This window comes from Ceratotherium simum, chromosome 22 (genome assembly GCF_057802395.1).
Source record: "Ceratotherium simum simum isolate JZ-2026a chromosome 22, ASM5780239v1, whole genome shotgun sequence".
Taxonomy (NCBI): Eukaryota; Metazoa; Chordata; class Mammalia; order Perissodactyla; family Rhinocerotidae; genus Ceratotherium; species Ceratotherium simum.
The window spans coordinates 7,207,725-7,221,538 of record NC_141921.1 but is presented as its reverse complement, the minus strand read 5'-3'; the positions used below and the strand labels follow the sequence as shown (position 1 = coordinate 7,221,538).

The 13,814-nt window shown below is 44.7% G+C and overlaps 1 protein-coding gene across 2 annotated transcripts in view; it reads right to left on the bottom strand.

Moving 5' to 3' along the window:
- Positions 1–4,090: 4,090 nt before the first annotated feature.
- The window catches only part of RAB3B (RAB3B, member RAS oncogene family), a 62,814-nt gene continuing 53,090 nt past the window's right edge, over positions 4,091–13,814 (bottom strand). The window contains exons 5-6 of one of the 2 annotated variants that reach the window (XM_087445948.1): positions 10,181–10,368; positions 4,091–4,346 (exon numbers count right to left, since the gene is read on the bottom strand). In XM_087445948.1, the coding sequence (XP_087302074.1) occupies positions 10,181–10,368 (188 nt within the window). In that variant the 3' untranslated portion in view covers positions 4,091–4,346. Of the gene's footprint in view, positions 4,347–6,763; positions 10,369–13,814 lie in introns of those variants that run through there. The other variant, XM_004438548.3, reaches the window with a different exon arrangement.

Here is a 13,814-nt window from a genome sequence, read left to right as displayed (position 1 = left end):
GGTGTCAGTATACAGAAAAGTAAAACAAATACAGAAAAATAACACAGCATGAAAACATCCGCTTAGCTAGAATCTGATGGGTAGAGACATAAGGGTTATTATGCCTCTCTCTGCTCGGTCCTATAGAGGGCTAACTCTAATTTTTGCTAATTGCTCCTCCTGAGGAATTCTGCTCAGCCTGTTATGGTGCATCTTCTAGGCTGGCATGAGACCAGCCTCGTCCCTGGTTGAATAAATTAGAAACAGCAATTGGGGGGAATTGAAGATGGTGTGCAAACTGAGTAAGGGGACATTTTCGTCTGTGACTGCAGAGAGCATCTGCTCCTGGCCCTGTGATATGAGGAAGGCCTCTGCTGCTCAACCCTGCTCCAGGGTTTACTTTTATTGAGGGTGTGAGGGGTAGAGAGGACATTGTATGTTTGTCTCCTTCCTTCTCTCCCACAAGCAGAGAAGCACCCAGATGTAGATACAACTGATGCTTAGGTTTTCTCTTCAGCTGCCCGCCCCCCCACACTCCCAGTAAGCAAAGTTCAGGATGAGGACTGCCCACTGTTGGGGGCAGACCCTACCTTGTTCTGAGACCAATCAAGCCTTTTGCTGCCTTTTCTATGTACTCTTGGGCTGATTGCTTCACTGATGCAGGCTTCAGTTTTCCTCCTTTGAGTACTGGGAATAATAAACCCATAACACAAGATTGTGTGAAAGATCATTGGGACTTCAATGAGAAAGTGCTTTGGGAACTGTGAAGTGCCCAACATATGATGGATGACTTTTGTTATGGTATTCTAATCATAGTGCATACAGATTCTACTGTCTGTCCCTCCTGGGCTCCAATCATGTCATAGCTCACTCCTCTGTTCATCCAATCCCAGCATGCACTGGCTGATTCTCTTTGGCTGCTCTTAGCCTCCGGAAGTTTCTCTGAAGCCAACCAAATCTCTGGGTGTAAGGCATCTTGGCCCTGATATTTCCATGTGAGGCTAGGTTCCTGGGACCAAAATGTCGGGGGAGTGTGGAGAGAAGGTGGAGGGAGGAGGCAACCCTTGGAAATGGCTCTGGGAGGGGTATGCTCAGTTTCATTCTGGATTGAATGCTGCCTACCCAGCCCCTCACAATGGCTCCATCTTATATGTCCACAACATTCCACCATTTATAAAATGCACTTTTGTTTGACTCTTACAACTATTTTGTGAAGTAGGCAAGATTATTAATCTCGTTTTATAGATGAAAATATGTTTGTCCAAGGTCACACAGTTAGTATGTTGGAGAGGCAGGACTCAAACCCACGTCTCTAGAATCCTGGTTTTCTGAGCATTGGAGGGCACCTCTAACAAAGGCTCCAGAACACTCTAAACCCTCATTTTTGGCTTATCCCTCACTCTTGGAGGCTAGTTTCTGGGGGGAAGGAGGAAGTACATGAGGTATCATTCTGTCAGGTGTGTGGTGGCAGCCAGTCCAACAAGGTCATGCAACACAGCCGTTCAAGGCCATTTTCCTGGACTCTCCTCCCTTGTCCCTAATGAGATTCTACCTTGATCCACTTTCCAAGTCCAGGCTTCATCTCCTACTTAAAACCCCCCTTCTTTTGCTCATAGTGTTTACACGAGGTCTCTCCAGTCTCTGTTCTTAGTGCTTTTTCTTACAAAGATTTTGGATTGGATTTGCCTCCCTGGCTCTGTCTGATTGGAATGACCTTGTATGATACAGTGGTCAACACCACATGTTCGACCTGTATTATGTGTCAGGCACTGCACTAAGGTCTTTACACCCATTCTCACATTTATTCTTCTCAACAACCTCTTGAGGTAAATATTATTTTTGTGTGTACAGGTGAAGTAATTGAGGCTCTGAGAGTAACTTGCTCAATCACACTACTAGTTAGTGATGAAGAACCAAGAATTGAACCCAGATCGGTCAGACTACAAGCCCTATGCTCTTAACCATGCCATATTACCTTCTCAGTCCTCATCCCGTGGTCTGATGTTGGAAGGGATTGGAAGATAGTTCTGCGCATGCAAATCTCTCAGCCCTTTAGTTTCTAGGCTTCCAGCTGCATGGCAGAGATTGTCCTTAGAAAGATCTTGCCCAGTTGAGCCTGGCACACACTTAGTGCTCTATAAATTAAGTCTTTCTTGAATTAGAATACATTTCTGGCTCTTAAACATGGCTGCCTGGTTTCTCTTCTCAAACACATGGGTCTGTGCTCCCTTCTCAACCAGTATTCTCAGACATTCTTGTTTTTCCTCTTCTTCTTGCTACCCTTCAGCAACCTCTGGCCTGTGACAGGCAGTCATGGACCATCCAGATGCACTTAATTGCTAAGATGCTTTCTGGCAGCCTCAGAAAGCAGGGCCACAAGCCTGGCTGAGTGATGAGGGGATCACTCAGACTTGGCTGTTTTCATTGTACCCAAGAAAAAAGCAGGCTTTCATAATGAAAGGATTCCTGCCAAAATCCTGTTTGCCACTTGCAGATCTTACAGAAAATGGGCATAAAATCACAGAGCATTAGTGCCAAGAGAGCCTGCAGAAACCATCTGATCTTAGCTCCTGAAGCCCAGAAATAGGGAGTGACTTAACCAAGGTTGCACAGCCTATTAGCTTTATCCCAGTCCATTGGTAAACCCCATGAAGAGATGCATTAGAATCTCAAGGGAGCTGGGAATCCTAATCACACCCCTCAGGGACTTGCTGATTTACTTTGCCCAACATTAGTATTTCTATGACATGATTTTATACCAAGCAAAGGAAACTCTTTTATTCAAGTCTCCCAGAGACTTTCTATTTGGGTATTTGCTGTTTGACGACTTCAAAATGATAGGAAAGAAGCAGGCAAAAGCATATACCACACAACTCAGTCCAATCAATGGTGTTCTCTCAAGATGGTGGGTGTTGCCGAATTGGCAGAGAAATAGGAACAGATGTAGAGAAATAGCGGCAGTGGTGTTAGATGTTTTGTCTAGCTTCTGAGTACCTGGGAAGCCAGACCCTGTGTGGACCAATGACCTAATCAGAGGAACCTTTGCCTGTTCTGTCATCAGTGTTCCTGGAGAACTGCTTCTCACCTTGTGAAATCCTTCTTCCTCATGCATTCAGGTACAAGAAGTGAAAATGCTGAAGAGTAGGCTTTGTTTCAGATTATACAAAGTCTTGATCAGAAAGTCTACAGAAGTAGGATTTTCTGAAAGATTCAGTTTAAAAATTAGAATTACTGCACTTTGGAGCAGTAAGAAAATTGAGAACCAAAGAGGGAAAAATATATTTTTGGTTGCAAGTGATAAGAACCTAACTCCAATGAGCAAAACTAAATGGGGGCTTTATTAGAAACATATACTGAGGCATCTAGCAGAATCAAAGGGAGAGGTGATCAGCCAAACCTCAAGAAGCCAGAATCAGAGTCAGGAAAGCCACAGGACACACTCTCTCATCTTATGCCTCTGCTTCTCTCTGCATGGTGGACTTGTTTTCTCTTACTACAGACTAGCATTCTACACCTAGGTTGAGGATAACCCATCACAGTTTTAGAGCACACATCCTCACATATTTGCCACTCAAAAGAAAATAGCTTCAGTTAAAAAAAAAAATCCTAGGGAAGGATCCTGATTGTCCCCACTTGATCACATGCCCCTTTTACCAACAGTCTTCACTAGAATCACCGGGTTTAGATGAGGAAGTAGTAGTACTACAAAAGAAGAGGTTGCTATTTCCTGAAGAAACGTGGGGAAATGTGATAGCTAGCTGTTACAGGAAATTATTTATTAGAGGTCCTACAGCAAGTTAGGGGCAGATTCAGGGCTAAAAACAGAATCAATAAAATAATAATTAATAGCAATGGAAGTCTCTGGATTCTTTTCATGTGTGGTATTGAAGTAAACCTCAGTGTTACTGAGTTGTTCATTCATTTATATTTTCAAGATTGCTGTTGTGTGGAGAATGGACTGTAGGGGAGCAAGTGTGGAGTAGGGAAACTGGTTAGGAGCTCTGTGGTAGCTCCCTAGAGGAAAAACAATGGTGGCTTGGGCCAAGGTCAAGGCAATGGAAATGGGGAAAAGTGGGCAGACTTGAGATATATATATATATATATATATATTTTTTTTTTTAAAGATTTTATTTATTTTATTTTTTCCCCCCAAAGCCCCAGTGGATAGTTGTGTGTCGTAGCTGCACATCCTTCTAGTTGCTGTATGTGGGACTCGGCCTCAGGATGAACGGAGAAGTGGTGCCTCGATGCGCACCCGGGATCCGAACCCGGGCCGCCAGCATCGCAGCGCGCGCACTTAACCACCAAGCCACAGGGCCGGCCCTTGAAATATATTTTAGAAGTAGAATCATAGGACTTGCTGCACACTAAAAAAAGAGAAAAAAATAAGAAATTAAGAATGACACCTAGGTTTCTGTGAAGACTAGAGTCGAAATAATTTGTGACAGAATCAAGAGTTCCAGTGTGGACATGTTAAGCTGGAGACGTGGAGATTTCTAGTAGGCACTTGTGTATGCATGTCATTACCAAAGACTTGGCATCTAAAGCCTCAAGAGTAGATGAAGTCTCCAAGGAAAAGAGAATAGCTAGAGCAGAGGACCCAACTGTTCTTTGAGCTATCTCTTCTACATATCCTTATTAGCAAACATGAATCCTTCTGCTGGGCTTCTGGCCAGGAACTTCAGGTGGGAATCACAACTATTATTATGGTGAATCTCTTGGAATGAAAAGCCAGACTCATTCCTCAAGGGATAGCTAAGAAGTAACCAAATGGACTGTTAAGCATCAAAACTTCTCCATCCAGATATATCTTGATTCCTCCAATGTAGACCCTTTGGACAACTAGACAAATGATGAGACGGCCCTGCTCTAAAACATTTTGACATTTGTCTTTGGGGATATCTTCAGAGCCAGGTTTTGAGACACAGGGAAATTTACCAGACTTAGTTTCAGATGACTTAGGGCTGATTTCCTTTGGTAGATTGAAAAAATGGCCACAATATTTTGCAGTTCCTCCCATCAAGAGATAGCATCTATTTCTCCACCCCTTAAAATTGGGCATGGCCATGTGACTTGCCTTAGTCAATGGGACATTAGCAAACATGATGCAAACAGAAGCTTGAAAAGTGCTTCTGCGTTGGAGCTTGCCCTCTCTTGCTGCTGGGAAAACTTTCACCACCACGTGAATAAGTCTGGGAAGACTTCTGGAGGATGAGACCACATGGAGAGAGGCCTCAACTACCCCAGTCATCTCAGCTGGGCCCCAGACACGTGAGTGAAGCCATTCTAAACTACCCAGCCTCAGCCAGAAGAACCATCTACCCAACCCACAGAATCATGAAAAACAATGTTTGTGGCTTTAAGTCACTAAGTTTGGGAGTGGTTTGTTATGTCCCTCAGAGGACAACAATTAACTCTGAACCAGGCAGTCTAAAGATGTTTCACAGGTACAGATATTCTTTCTCTCACCCTTACTTTTTTGGGAAGATTTGTGTTTGATCAGCCATCAAAGGTTTGAACTAAAAGATGAAAGCTTAATTCAGGAATGTGAAGCAATGGCCACTGGGTAGTGAAGTTATTAGTGGGCAGTGGAGTCTTCCTAGGGCCTGAAACAGCTCCACAAAGGTGACTCAGATTTCTCAGTTATGTGTTCTCATAGAATGATGTACATTTCCTTCAGAGCACTTTGTAATTATATTTGGGTGATTACAATGTCTAGACTAAATCACAAGCTACTAGACTATAAACTTTATGAAGGCAAGGTCTGTGTCTGATTTGCCGCTGATTGTGTCCTGGCACATACTAGACACCACTTTGTTGAATGATGAATAAATTTGAGTTTTGCCTATTCATATAAGGGATCCAGGACTTCAAAACATCACTTACTATTTGTATCTCCCAGTCACAGGCTGCCGCTGGATTCTCCAGCTGTGGCAGGTAATCAGGTGTAGGTTTGGGATGGGGAATCTGAAATTGATGAGATTCCAGGACACTGGTTGCTGTAATTAGTTCCCCTTATCTTAAACTGTTGGCAAACAAACTCAAACAAACATTCCTTAAGACACTCCAGGAAACTTGATACCCAAGCAAGGAGCTTTGCGGCAGGAGCAGGTGATGTGAGTGGGAGAGTCAAGTCTGGAGGATGTTCATATAATTCTGTGGACGTTACAAGGCTGCAGTCACAAAGGAATTGTGAAACCAATGTCCCAACTGAGGTTATTTAATTAACTCTGAGAATCCTTGGGAGTCTCTCACTACCACCATCCTACATACCCTTCATCTGAGAAAAAATATGAAGAGGAAAATTGAAAGAGCATGAGTCAGACACAGGTGGGTTCAAATGATCCTAGTGGGTGACTTAGGCATGTTAACTTTTCCAAGGCAAACTTTTCCCTGCCAGATTGGGATAATAATATCTTAGAAACACACCTCCATTAGACTACAGGTAACTGGCAAGCAGAGATCACTTGTTTTCATTTATATTTATTGAATATTTAATAGTGCCAGGCCCATAGTAGATACAGAACAGGTGAATTTCTTCTTAGAGGTGATCCAACCTAGTTCTGGCTCCATCACAAACGGCCCTGGCTCTCAGGGTCACCTTAAGGAAATTTGCTCTCCCTCCCTGGACCTCAACCTTCCTTTTTGCAAAACGAAGAGCCTGGACAAGATTTTCTCTATGCTCCCTTCCATATCTAATATTTGATGAGTCTGTGACCATGTTCAGTACATTCTACCCCATTGCTGCTCCTAGAAGTTAATAATGCTACAGACTGAGGAGACAATAAGTCACAAATCACTCTGTATTTACAGATACACACGCATTTAAAACAGATTCTATAAATAGCTACAATACTGTATTACCCTTTTGGCCTACTTCTGCCTCTTTAGAGGTTAAGAGTTTTTTAATCTTCTTTTATTTGGATTGTTAAGCAAGATGAAAACTGGGACAAGTTGCCACTAACACACATTATCAGCTTGAACCTTGCTGTCTAATTGCACTATTACCGTGATTGATGAACATTGCATTGCAATCAGCTAGAAGCGGCTGCCTTCCACACTCGGCAGAAACGAGGTCACAGAGCAGGGCTGGGGAACTGCCATCTAACAAGCAGGTCTGTTTGTCTGTTGCCCAGCAGAAGAGTTTGCCACTCTTACATTTAGCTCCTGATTCCATCTGCTGTGAAAATCCTTGCTCCCTTGAACTGGCTCCTGAGTTTTAAAGAATTTGACAGTTTTTAAGTAAAAATTTCAATCTTTGCCTGGATAATCAGTAGGAGAGAAAAGATTATTTGATTTATGTACTAACTATCCAGGGATCATGAAGACCTCAGTCTGAAATCCTACTATGAGGGTAGATGGATGTTACTGCTCAGAAAAATAGCAATTATCTCTGACTTGTATGGGATTTTATGGGACTATAGTGTAAAAAGCACATCCAGAACCACTGCCCTGTGAAGGGACCTCATGCTTCCAGGTCAGGAGTTAATCAAGTTGCTCCCCCAAACTTCGCCATTGCTGGAGCAGGAAGGCTGCTCAAAGCACTGCTCGAGAGCTAGATAAGCATTGTCTGACAGAGGCAGAGACAGGGAAAGCCAGAACTTGGGCCTGAGAAACAATGGGAATTTTTTGCTCAGGCCCATGGGACCTGGTTGCCTCAGAGACTGACTCCTTTCCAGAAGCATTAGACATTCATCACCTCAGATTAGCCTGAATAGTTGAGCAATTTGTCAACAGATTAGAGACATGTCTTTTCTCCAGTGGACTTGGCATCTGATGGCCTTGGGATTAAATCCTAACGTGGCTCCACCACTTGCTAGCTGTGTGATCTTGGCCAAGTCTCTTAACCTCTTCAGATCACAGTTTATCTATAAGAAATGTAGTATAGAATGTGGTGAAGAGCACAGACCTCAGAGCCGACTGCCTGAGTTTAAACCTCAGCTCTCCCATTTATCATTATGTGACCTTAGCCAAGCTAGAGGACCTCTCTGTTCCTTGGTTTGCTCCTCTTTAAACGAGGCTGATTACAGTGCTTCTCTCATAAAGGTGTCGAAAAGATAAATGAGTTAATACACGTAAAGTGCTTGGAACAATGCCTAGTACTGAATAAGCATGACATCAGTGTTGGCTACAATGACATTGGGGTGATAATCCTCATCTTTCAGGTTTATTTTGCAGATCAACTGAAATGATGAAGGTGTAAAAAAGAATCGCAAAATGCAGCGTTATTTGTGCCAGAAGGGACCTTAAAGATTACCCAAATAACCCCCCTCATTTTATAGATAGGAAATCAAGACTCAGAGATGGGGAATAACTGGTCCAGAGTCACACTTGATTTAAGGGCAGAGTCTGGGTCTCCTGATTCCAAGTCAAAGCTCTGTCCTCTGCACTGCATCAAAGAAAGCAACATCTCCATGGGGCTGACTCTGGAGGGTCCTTTTATGCAGTCATTGGCCCTCTTGCTAGTTAATGCACTTTCCTAGGACAATGAGCTGCATTTGAAATGGAGGGAAAACTTGGAAAAGACTCTCCTCCCTCCTCCATGTTAGTGCAGAGGGAGGCTGGGGATTCAGGCCAGGGCTGGGAGGAAAGATTTTTAGGAATCATTGCCACTGCCATGTCATCATGTCAGCTAAAAACCAAACATGTGTGGTGTCCAAACAAGCTAGAATCATGAGCTAATCCATTTAGTTTGTTTCTGACATCAGAGAGTTTTTTGTTTTTTGTTTTTGCTTTTTACTCCAGGCGTTTAATTAAGTGGCTTCCACCAGGAGTGGTTTCACACCTGCTCTTTGGTAGAAACTAAGGTTTCACTCCCAGGAGAGTGAGGCTGGGATGGGACCTCTGAGTTCAGTTTTCCCAATTTTTTCAGGGTCATGCCCCCTTAGATTTATTCTGCTTTGAATCATGTTTCCCAGTTGGACTACTCAGGAGTGATTGAAAGATGGGTTGGAGGAAAGAGTAGGATGGGGGAAGGCCCTGGGAAGAATGGCAGATGGAATTAGAACTTTTTGACTTAGAGAAAGGGCAGATCCCAGGAGTCATGATTTCTGTTCTCAAATCATCTAAGCATGTCACGGGGCAGAGGGAGCAGAGACTGTGAGGTTTCCGACAACAGAGCTGGTACAAATGGGGTGGAAAGAGGAAGAAGAATTTCCAGCAGGCAGGTTTCAGCTTAAAGCAAGGAAAACCTTCTGATTATGAGAGCTGCCCAAAGATGGTGTGGACAATGATCTCCCATCCTTGCCTAGAAGGTGTGCTTTAGAAGAAAGATTTGGTTGTGAGGCCTGACAGCCACTTGTCAGAGATAGGAAGATTGGAATTGACTAGTCAGACTAGGTAAAATTTGGGATCCCATCAACTCTAAATTTTTCAGATTCTGGGAGTCTAAGAACCAATGACCAACTTTATGGAGTTCCCACAGTTAAGAACCAGCTGGATAGCAGCAAAATCAGAAATTCAGGACCTGTTTCTTTATCTTGCCTGTGTTTCTCTTTTTCTTTCTCTTCGTCTTTCTTGAGTTCACTCACTTGCTCTTTCATGTAGCAGGAACCTTTGACGTTTGGCAAGAGATAATCTCTTTCTTTTGTGTGTTTCTGATTCAGCCTTTGCTCCTTCAGCATCATTAGAGAGGCTGAGCTCTCTGGAGATTAGCTCTGGCCTGTCACCACAGCAACTGCCCAGGCCCTGTGGGGATCTGTGGTAACAGGCATAGGGCTTTGAGGGCCAAAGCTTGACTTGTGGTGGAAGGAAGCCCCACAGGGAGCCTGATAGGAAACAAGCATGTTGTGTATGGGGAGGTTTTCTTCAATAGGGTTAGCTGTGCCAGTGGGCCTCACTTTACACAGTTGGCCAGGCCCTGAAAAGTGTGTGTCAAATTTTGGTAAATGGAGGAAACCTTATTATAAAGGCAGAAAAGAGACTCACTTTCCAAGTCCCTGTAGTATATCCCCTTTGTAAAATGGAGTGTTCTTTTGTAAAGCAAATCTCCACCCATCTGTGACCTGGCTGTTAGTCTAGTGCTAAGTGTCTGTAAGTGGGGCCATCTGCAGAGAACTCCCAGGGCATGCTTCCACCTCTGCTGCAGGCAAAGAGCAGCAGCAACTCAGCTTGCTTGGGGCTGGGAGTGGACAGAGTGTAACTGAGGAGGCAGAGAGGGTGTGGGGCCACAATGAGGGGCGATCAGGAGGGTAGGCCTTGCCTAGCACGAGCAGTTCTGCTGCAGCAGCGGTGGGGTGTCAGAGAGACGAGTGTTCTTGGAGGCGCCCAGCATGGAGGGGTCCGTGTCCAGCGAATCAGACATCTTGTCGCAAATGGCATCCACCAGGCGCTCAAAGGCCTGCCTCACGCTGATGTTCTCCTTGGCACTAGCTTCAAAGAAGTCAAACCCTGAGGAGAGAAAAGAGACACAGGTAAGAATTTTTCCCTTCCCTTTTATGCCTCCTGGCCAGAACACTCTGGATTAATACAGCCAGTGCTCAGGAGTGAAGCAAGGAGGCCTAATTCCGTGGGCAGAGGATTCTGTTCCAAGGAGACGGTACAGGACAGGGATTACCTACACTGGTTTTAAAGTCAGATCCTGGCTCTACCATTGATCAGCTGTGTAACCCCTGGCAAGCCATCTATTCTCTTTATGAATCAATTCCCTGGTTTATAAATAGGGATAATTTTACCTATCTCATAGAATTATTTCAAGGATTAAACACGATAATGCATGTAAAGTGTACAGCCCTGTGCCTGACATGTGTGTGTGGGGTCATTACGTGTTTTCTGGAAGAGCAAATACTTCAATATGTGTGCACAGCACTTCACAGTTTCCAAAGCATTTATCATACCCATTATCTCATTTGATCCTTATGTCAGCCCTAGGGGAAGGAGTGTCCAGGCAGACCCTTTCCATTTCACCAGTGCAGACACTGTGGCTTAGAGAGGTAAGCTGACTTGCCCAAGATAAGTAGAGGCACCAGTATGAGAAGCCCAGGCTTTGGCCTTTTTGACCAGAGCATTTCCTCCTCTTTCCCCTGCCTCCCACTCACCCCAGCCTGGCCAGCTCTAGTCTCAGCTCTGGGAGGGACCTCAAGATCCACAATAAATAAGCAAAGCTTCATTTGCTCTTTCTACCCATAGACACACAGGCTTATCTCCACTCAGTGGGGTTCCTCCACCCTGAATTCCCCTGGAATTCCCCTGTATCTCCCCCCCACCACACAAACCCAACAAAAGGCCCAGGGGAAACTGTACCTGAAGGATGAGACATTCTTGTCTGTTCTGGACCTTGAGATCCTTAATGACACTTTCTGTGACAACGAACAGAACTTGGTTGTCCCAGGAGACACAAGAAACGCCCTCCTGATTCAGACAAAGTGGCTGCTTCCCAACTGAGGAATCTTGGCCAGGTTGGTGGCAGCCCTTAGAAGCATAAGCTGCCTTCTCCGTCACATCCCCCCCCAGCCTGCTCCCTCCTCTTTTGTCCATCCACCTTCCTCTTTCTCTTCCTTCTGAACCCATCTTTACTTCTTCTCCAAAGCTTCTCTCTTCCCTTTTTTTTCATTTTAGCTCCTTCTTTTTCCCTTATATTCCTCACACTCTGCTTGGGATCCCTCATATTTGTCAAACACCTACTATACGCCAGATGCTATGCTAGGAGCTTTACAAGTCTCATCTTACTTAATCCCCCCAAAGCCTGTTGGGCAAATATAATTATCTCAATTTATAAATGAGAAAATGAAGGCTCCAAGAGATTACATACCTTGCGTGAGGTCACATAGCTGTATCAGTGGGAATTGGGTTTAGGTCTGGGTTTGGCTGGCTCTAAAGCCATACTCAGCCTGCCTCCCCTTTCTTTCTCTTTCTCCCTTTCTCTTTCCTTTTTGATTCCCTGATCATATCTTTTTCTGCCTTTATAAGTCTCTTTGACCTCCTTTGCTTTTATCTGACTACCACCACAGTATCTGAATCTGGGCAAGTCACTTTGCCTTTCTGAATCACTTAACCCCTCTAAGTCTCAGACTCCTCGTTTGTCAAGTAGGAATAACAAGTGTCTTCCTGCTGAGAGCAGCTGGGAGGATTGAGTGAGACGATGGATAAATTGCTGTACAAAAGTTGCCTGTTAGAATGACAGTTTCTTTCTGCTCTTCTTCTTTCATCTTGCTCCTCTCACCTCCTTTTAGCATCTTCTCCCACAAAGGGGTCTCCGTCCTCCTCCCTCCTTCCCCCTCTTATCCCACCGTCCACAGAGAGGGCTGAAGCCCCCAGGTACAAACAAGGCTCCTCTTCCCCTGGCCTTCCGAGCTTGAAGGCACTCACAGCTCCTGTCAGCCCACCTCCAGTTGACAGCCTCTCCTGTGGCCCATTTCCCAACCTGAGAAAGGCAAGCTGAGAAGTGCCCACTAATTGCAGACATCGGATGAAGAAGGAGGAAGTTGCTGGCTCTTTATCCTCAGGCCTTAGAAACCTACTCGGCTTCAGAGACCCTCCAGCATGTAGCTTTTCCTTAATGAATATCATAAAAATTGACTCTGGCCTTTGACTCACTATCACGAGTGACAGTGTTTGGGGAGGTGGGGGGAGTGTGTTGCTTGCCTAGGAAAGGGGCAAACAGGTAAACAAGTAAATAGGCTTAAACTATCAGTTTGGATGAAGATGAGGACACAGATCAAGGCCAGGGGCACAAATCCCTTCTGATGATTTGGGTAGAGGCACAGGAGCCATACACCCTGGATGTGAATAAAGCCTCTGTCAGTTACTAGCTGTGTGACCTTAGGCGAGTTGCCTAATTTCTTTCAGCCTCTGTTGCCTCATCTGTAGAATGGGGTGAATATTACCTACCTCATAGGGTGATAATGAGAATTAAATGCACAAAATTATGTGAAGTGATTGGCATGTGGAACACATAGCAAGTCCCTTTCCCTTATGTTCCCAGACCACTTTAGTCCCAGCTTCCTTGCTCCTGGATCATCTCCCATGACCTCTGGGTAAACCCTCTTTTTCTTCATCATTCGGGGTCAATCAGGTCTTTATTGAATATTGACTTTGTGCCAGGTCTTGTGTTGAGTGCAAGGGACAAAGAGAGACCAAATCTAGTTGTGGAGAAAAGACACACTAATCAGAGTATTAACCTTCACATGTGCATCACCCTTATTAGTTCACAATACCAATTTTAAAACAAACTTATGAGGGCAGTAGGGCGAGGCAAGGGTTATACTTGTAATTTACAGATAGGGAAACCAAGGCTCAGAGATGGGTCATGAGCCAGGGCTCTATCCTTTATGCCCTCTTGTCTTGCTCTCAGTTGGAACAGTGGCAGAAAACACTATAATATTTCTAACCTAGGTAGAGCAAACCAGAGGCTGTGCAAGAATGTGGTGCAAGGAGAGAGTGACAGGGGAGAAAAAGGAGAGGAAGCTTCCAGAAGTTAGTGGGGATGGGAGACTTTAAGGCCAGAATTGAGCAAAACTCTTCACCTAACTAACCTCTCATTCTTCAGGACTCAGCTAAAATATGGCCTCTTCATTCTCCTCTGTGCTTCCCTCTGTCATAGCATGTGTTAACCTGCATGGTAGAAGTCCATTTGACAAGGAGCTCCCTGAGCAGGGACCATGTCATTCACCTGAGCTCCAGCACCAGCTGGAGGAGTAGGTGCTTGGTGAGTGTTGGTTGAATGAATAGATGAATGAAGTAGGTGGGAATGAGCACAGAGGGTGTGGTTGAGGGGAGGTAGACAGTGTGGGTCATGAGAGCGCAGCTGAACAAGCATGGCAGACCCTGTGCTGGGCACTGGGGACACTGAGGTGAATCAGACACAGTTCCCACTCTTGAGGAGCTCCTAGTCTAGT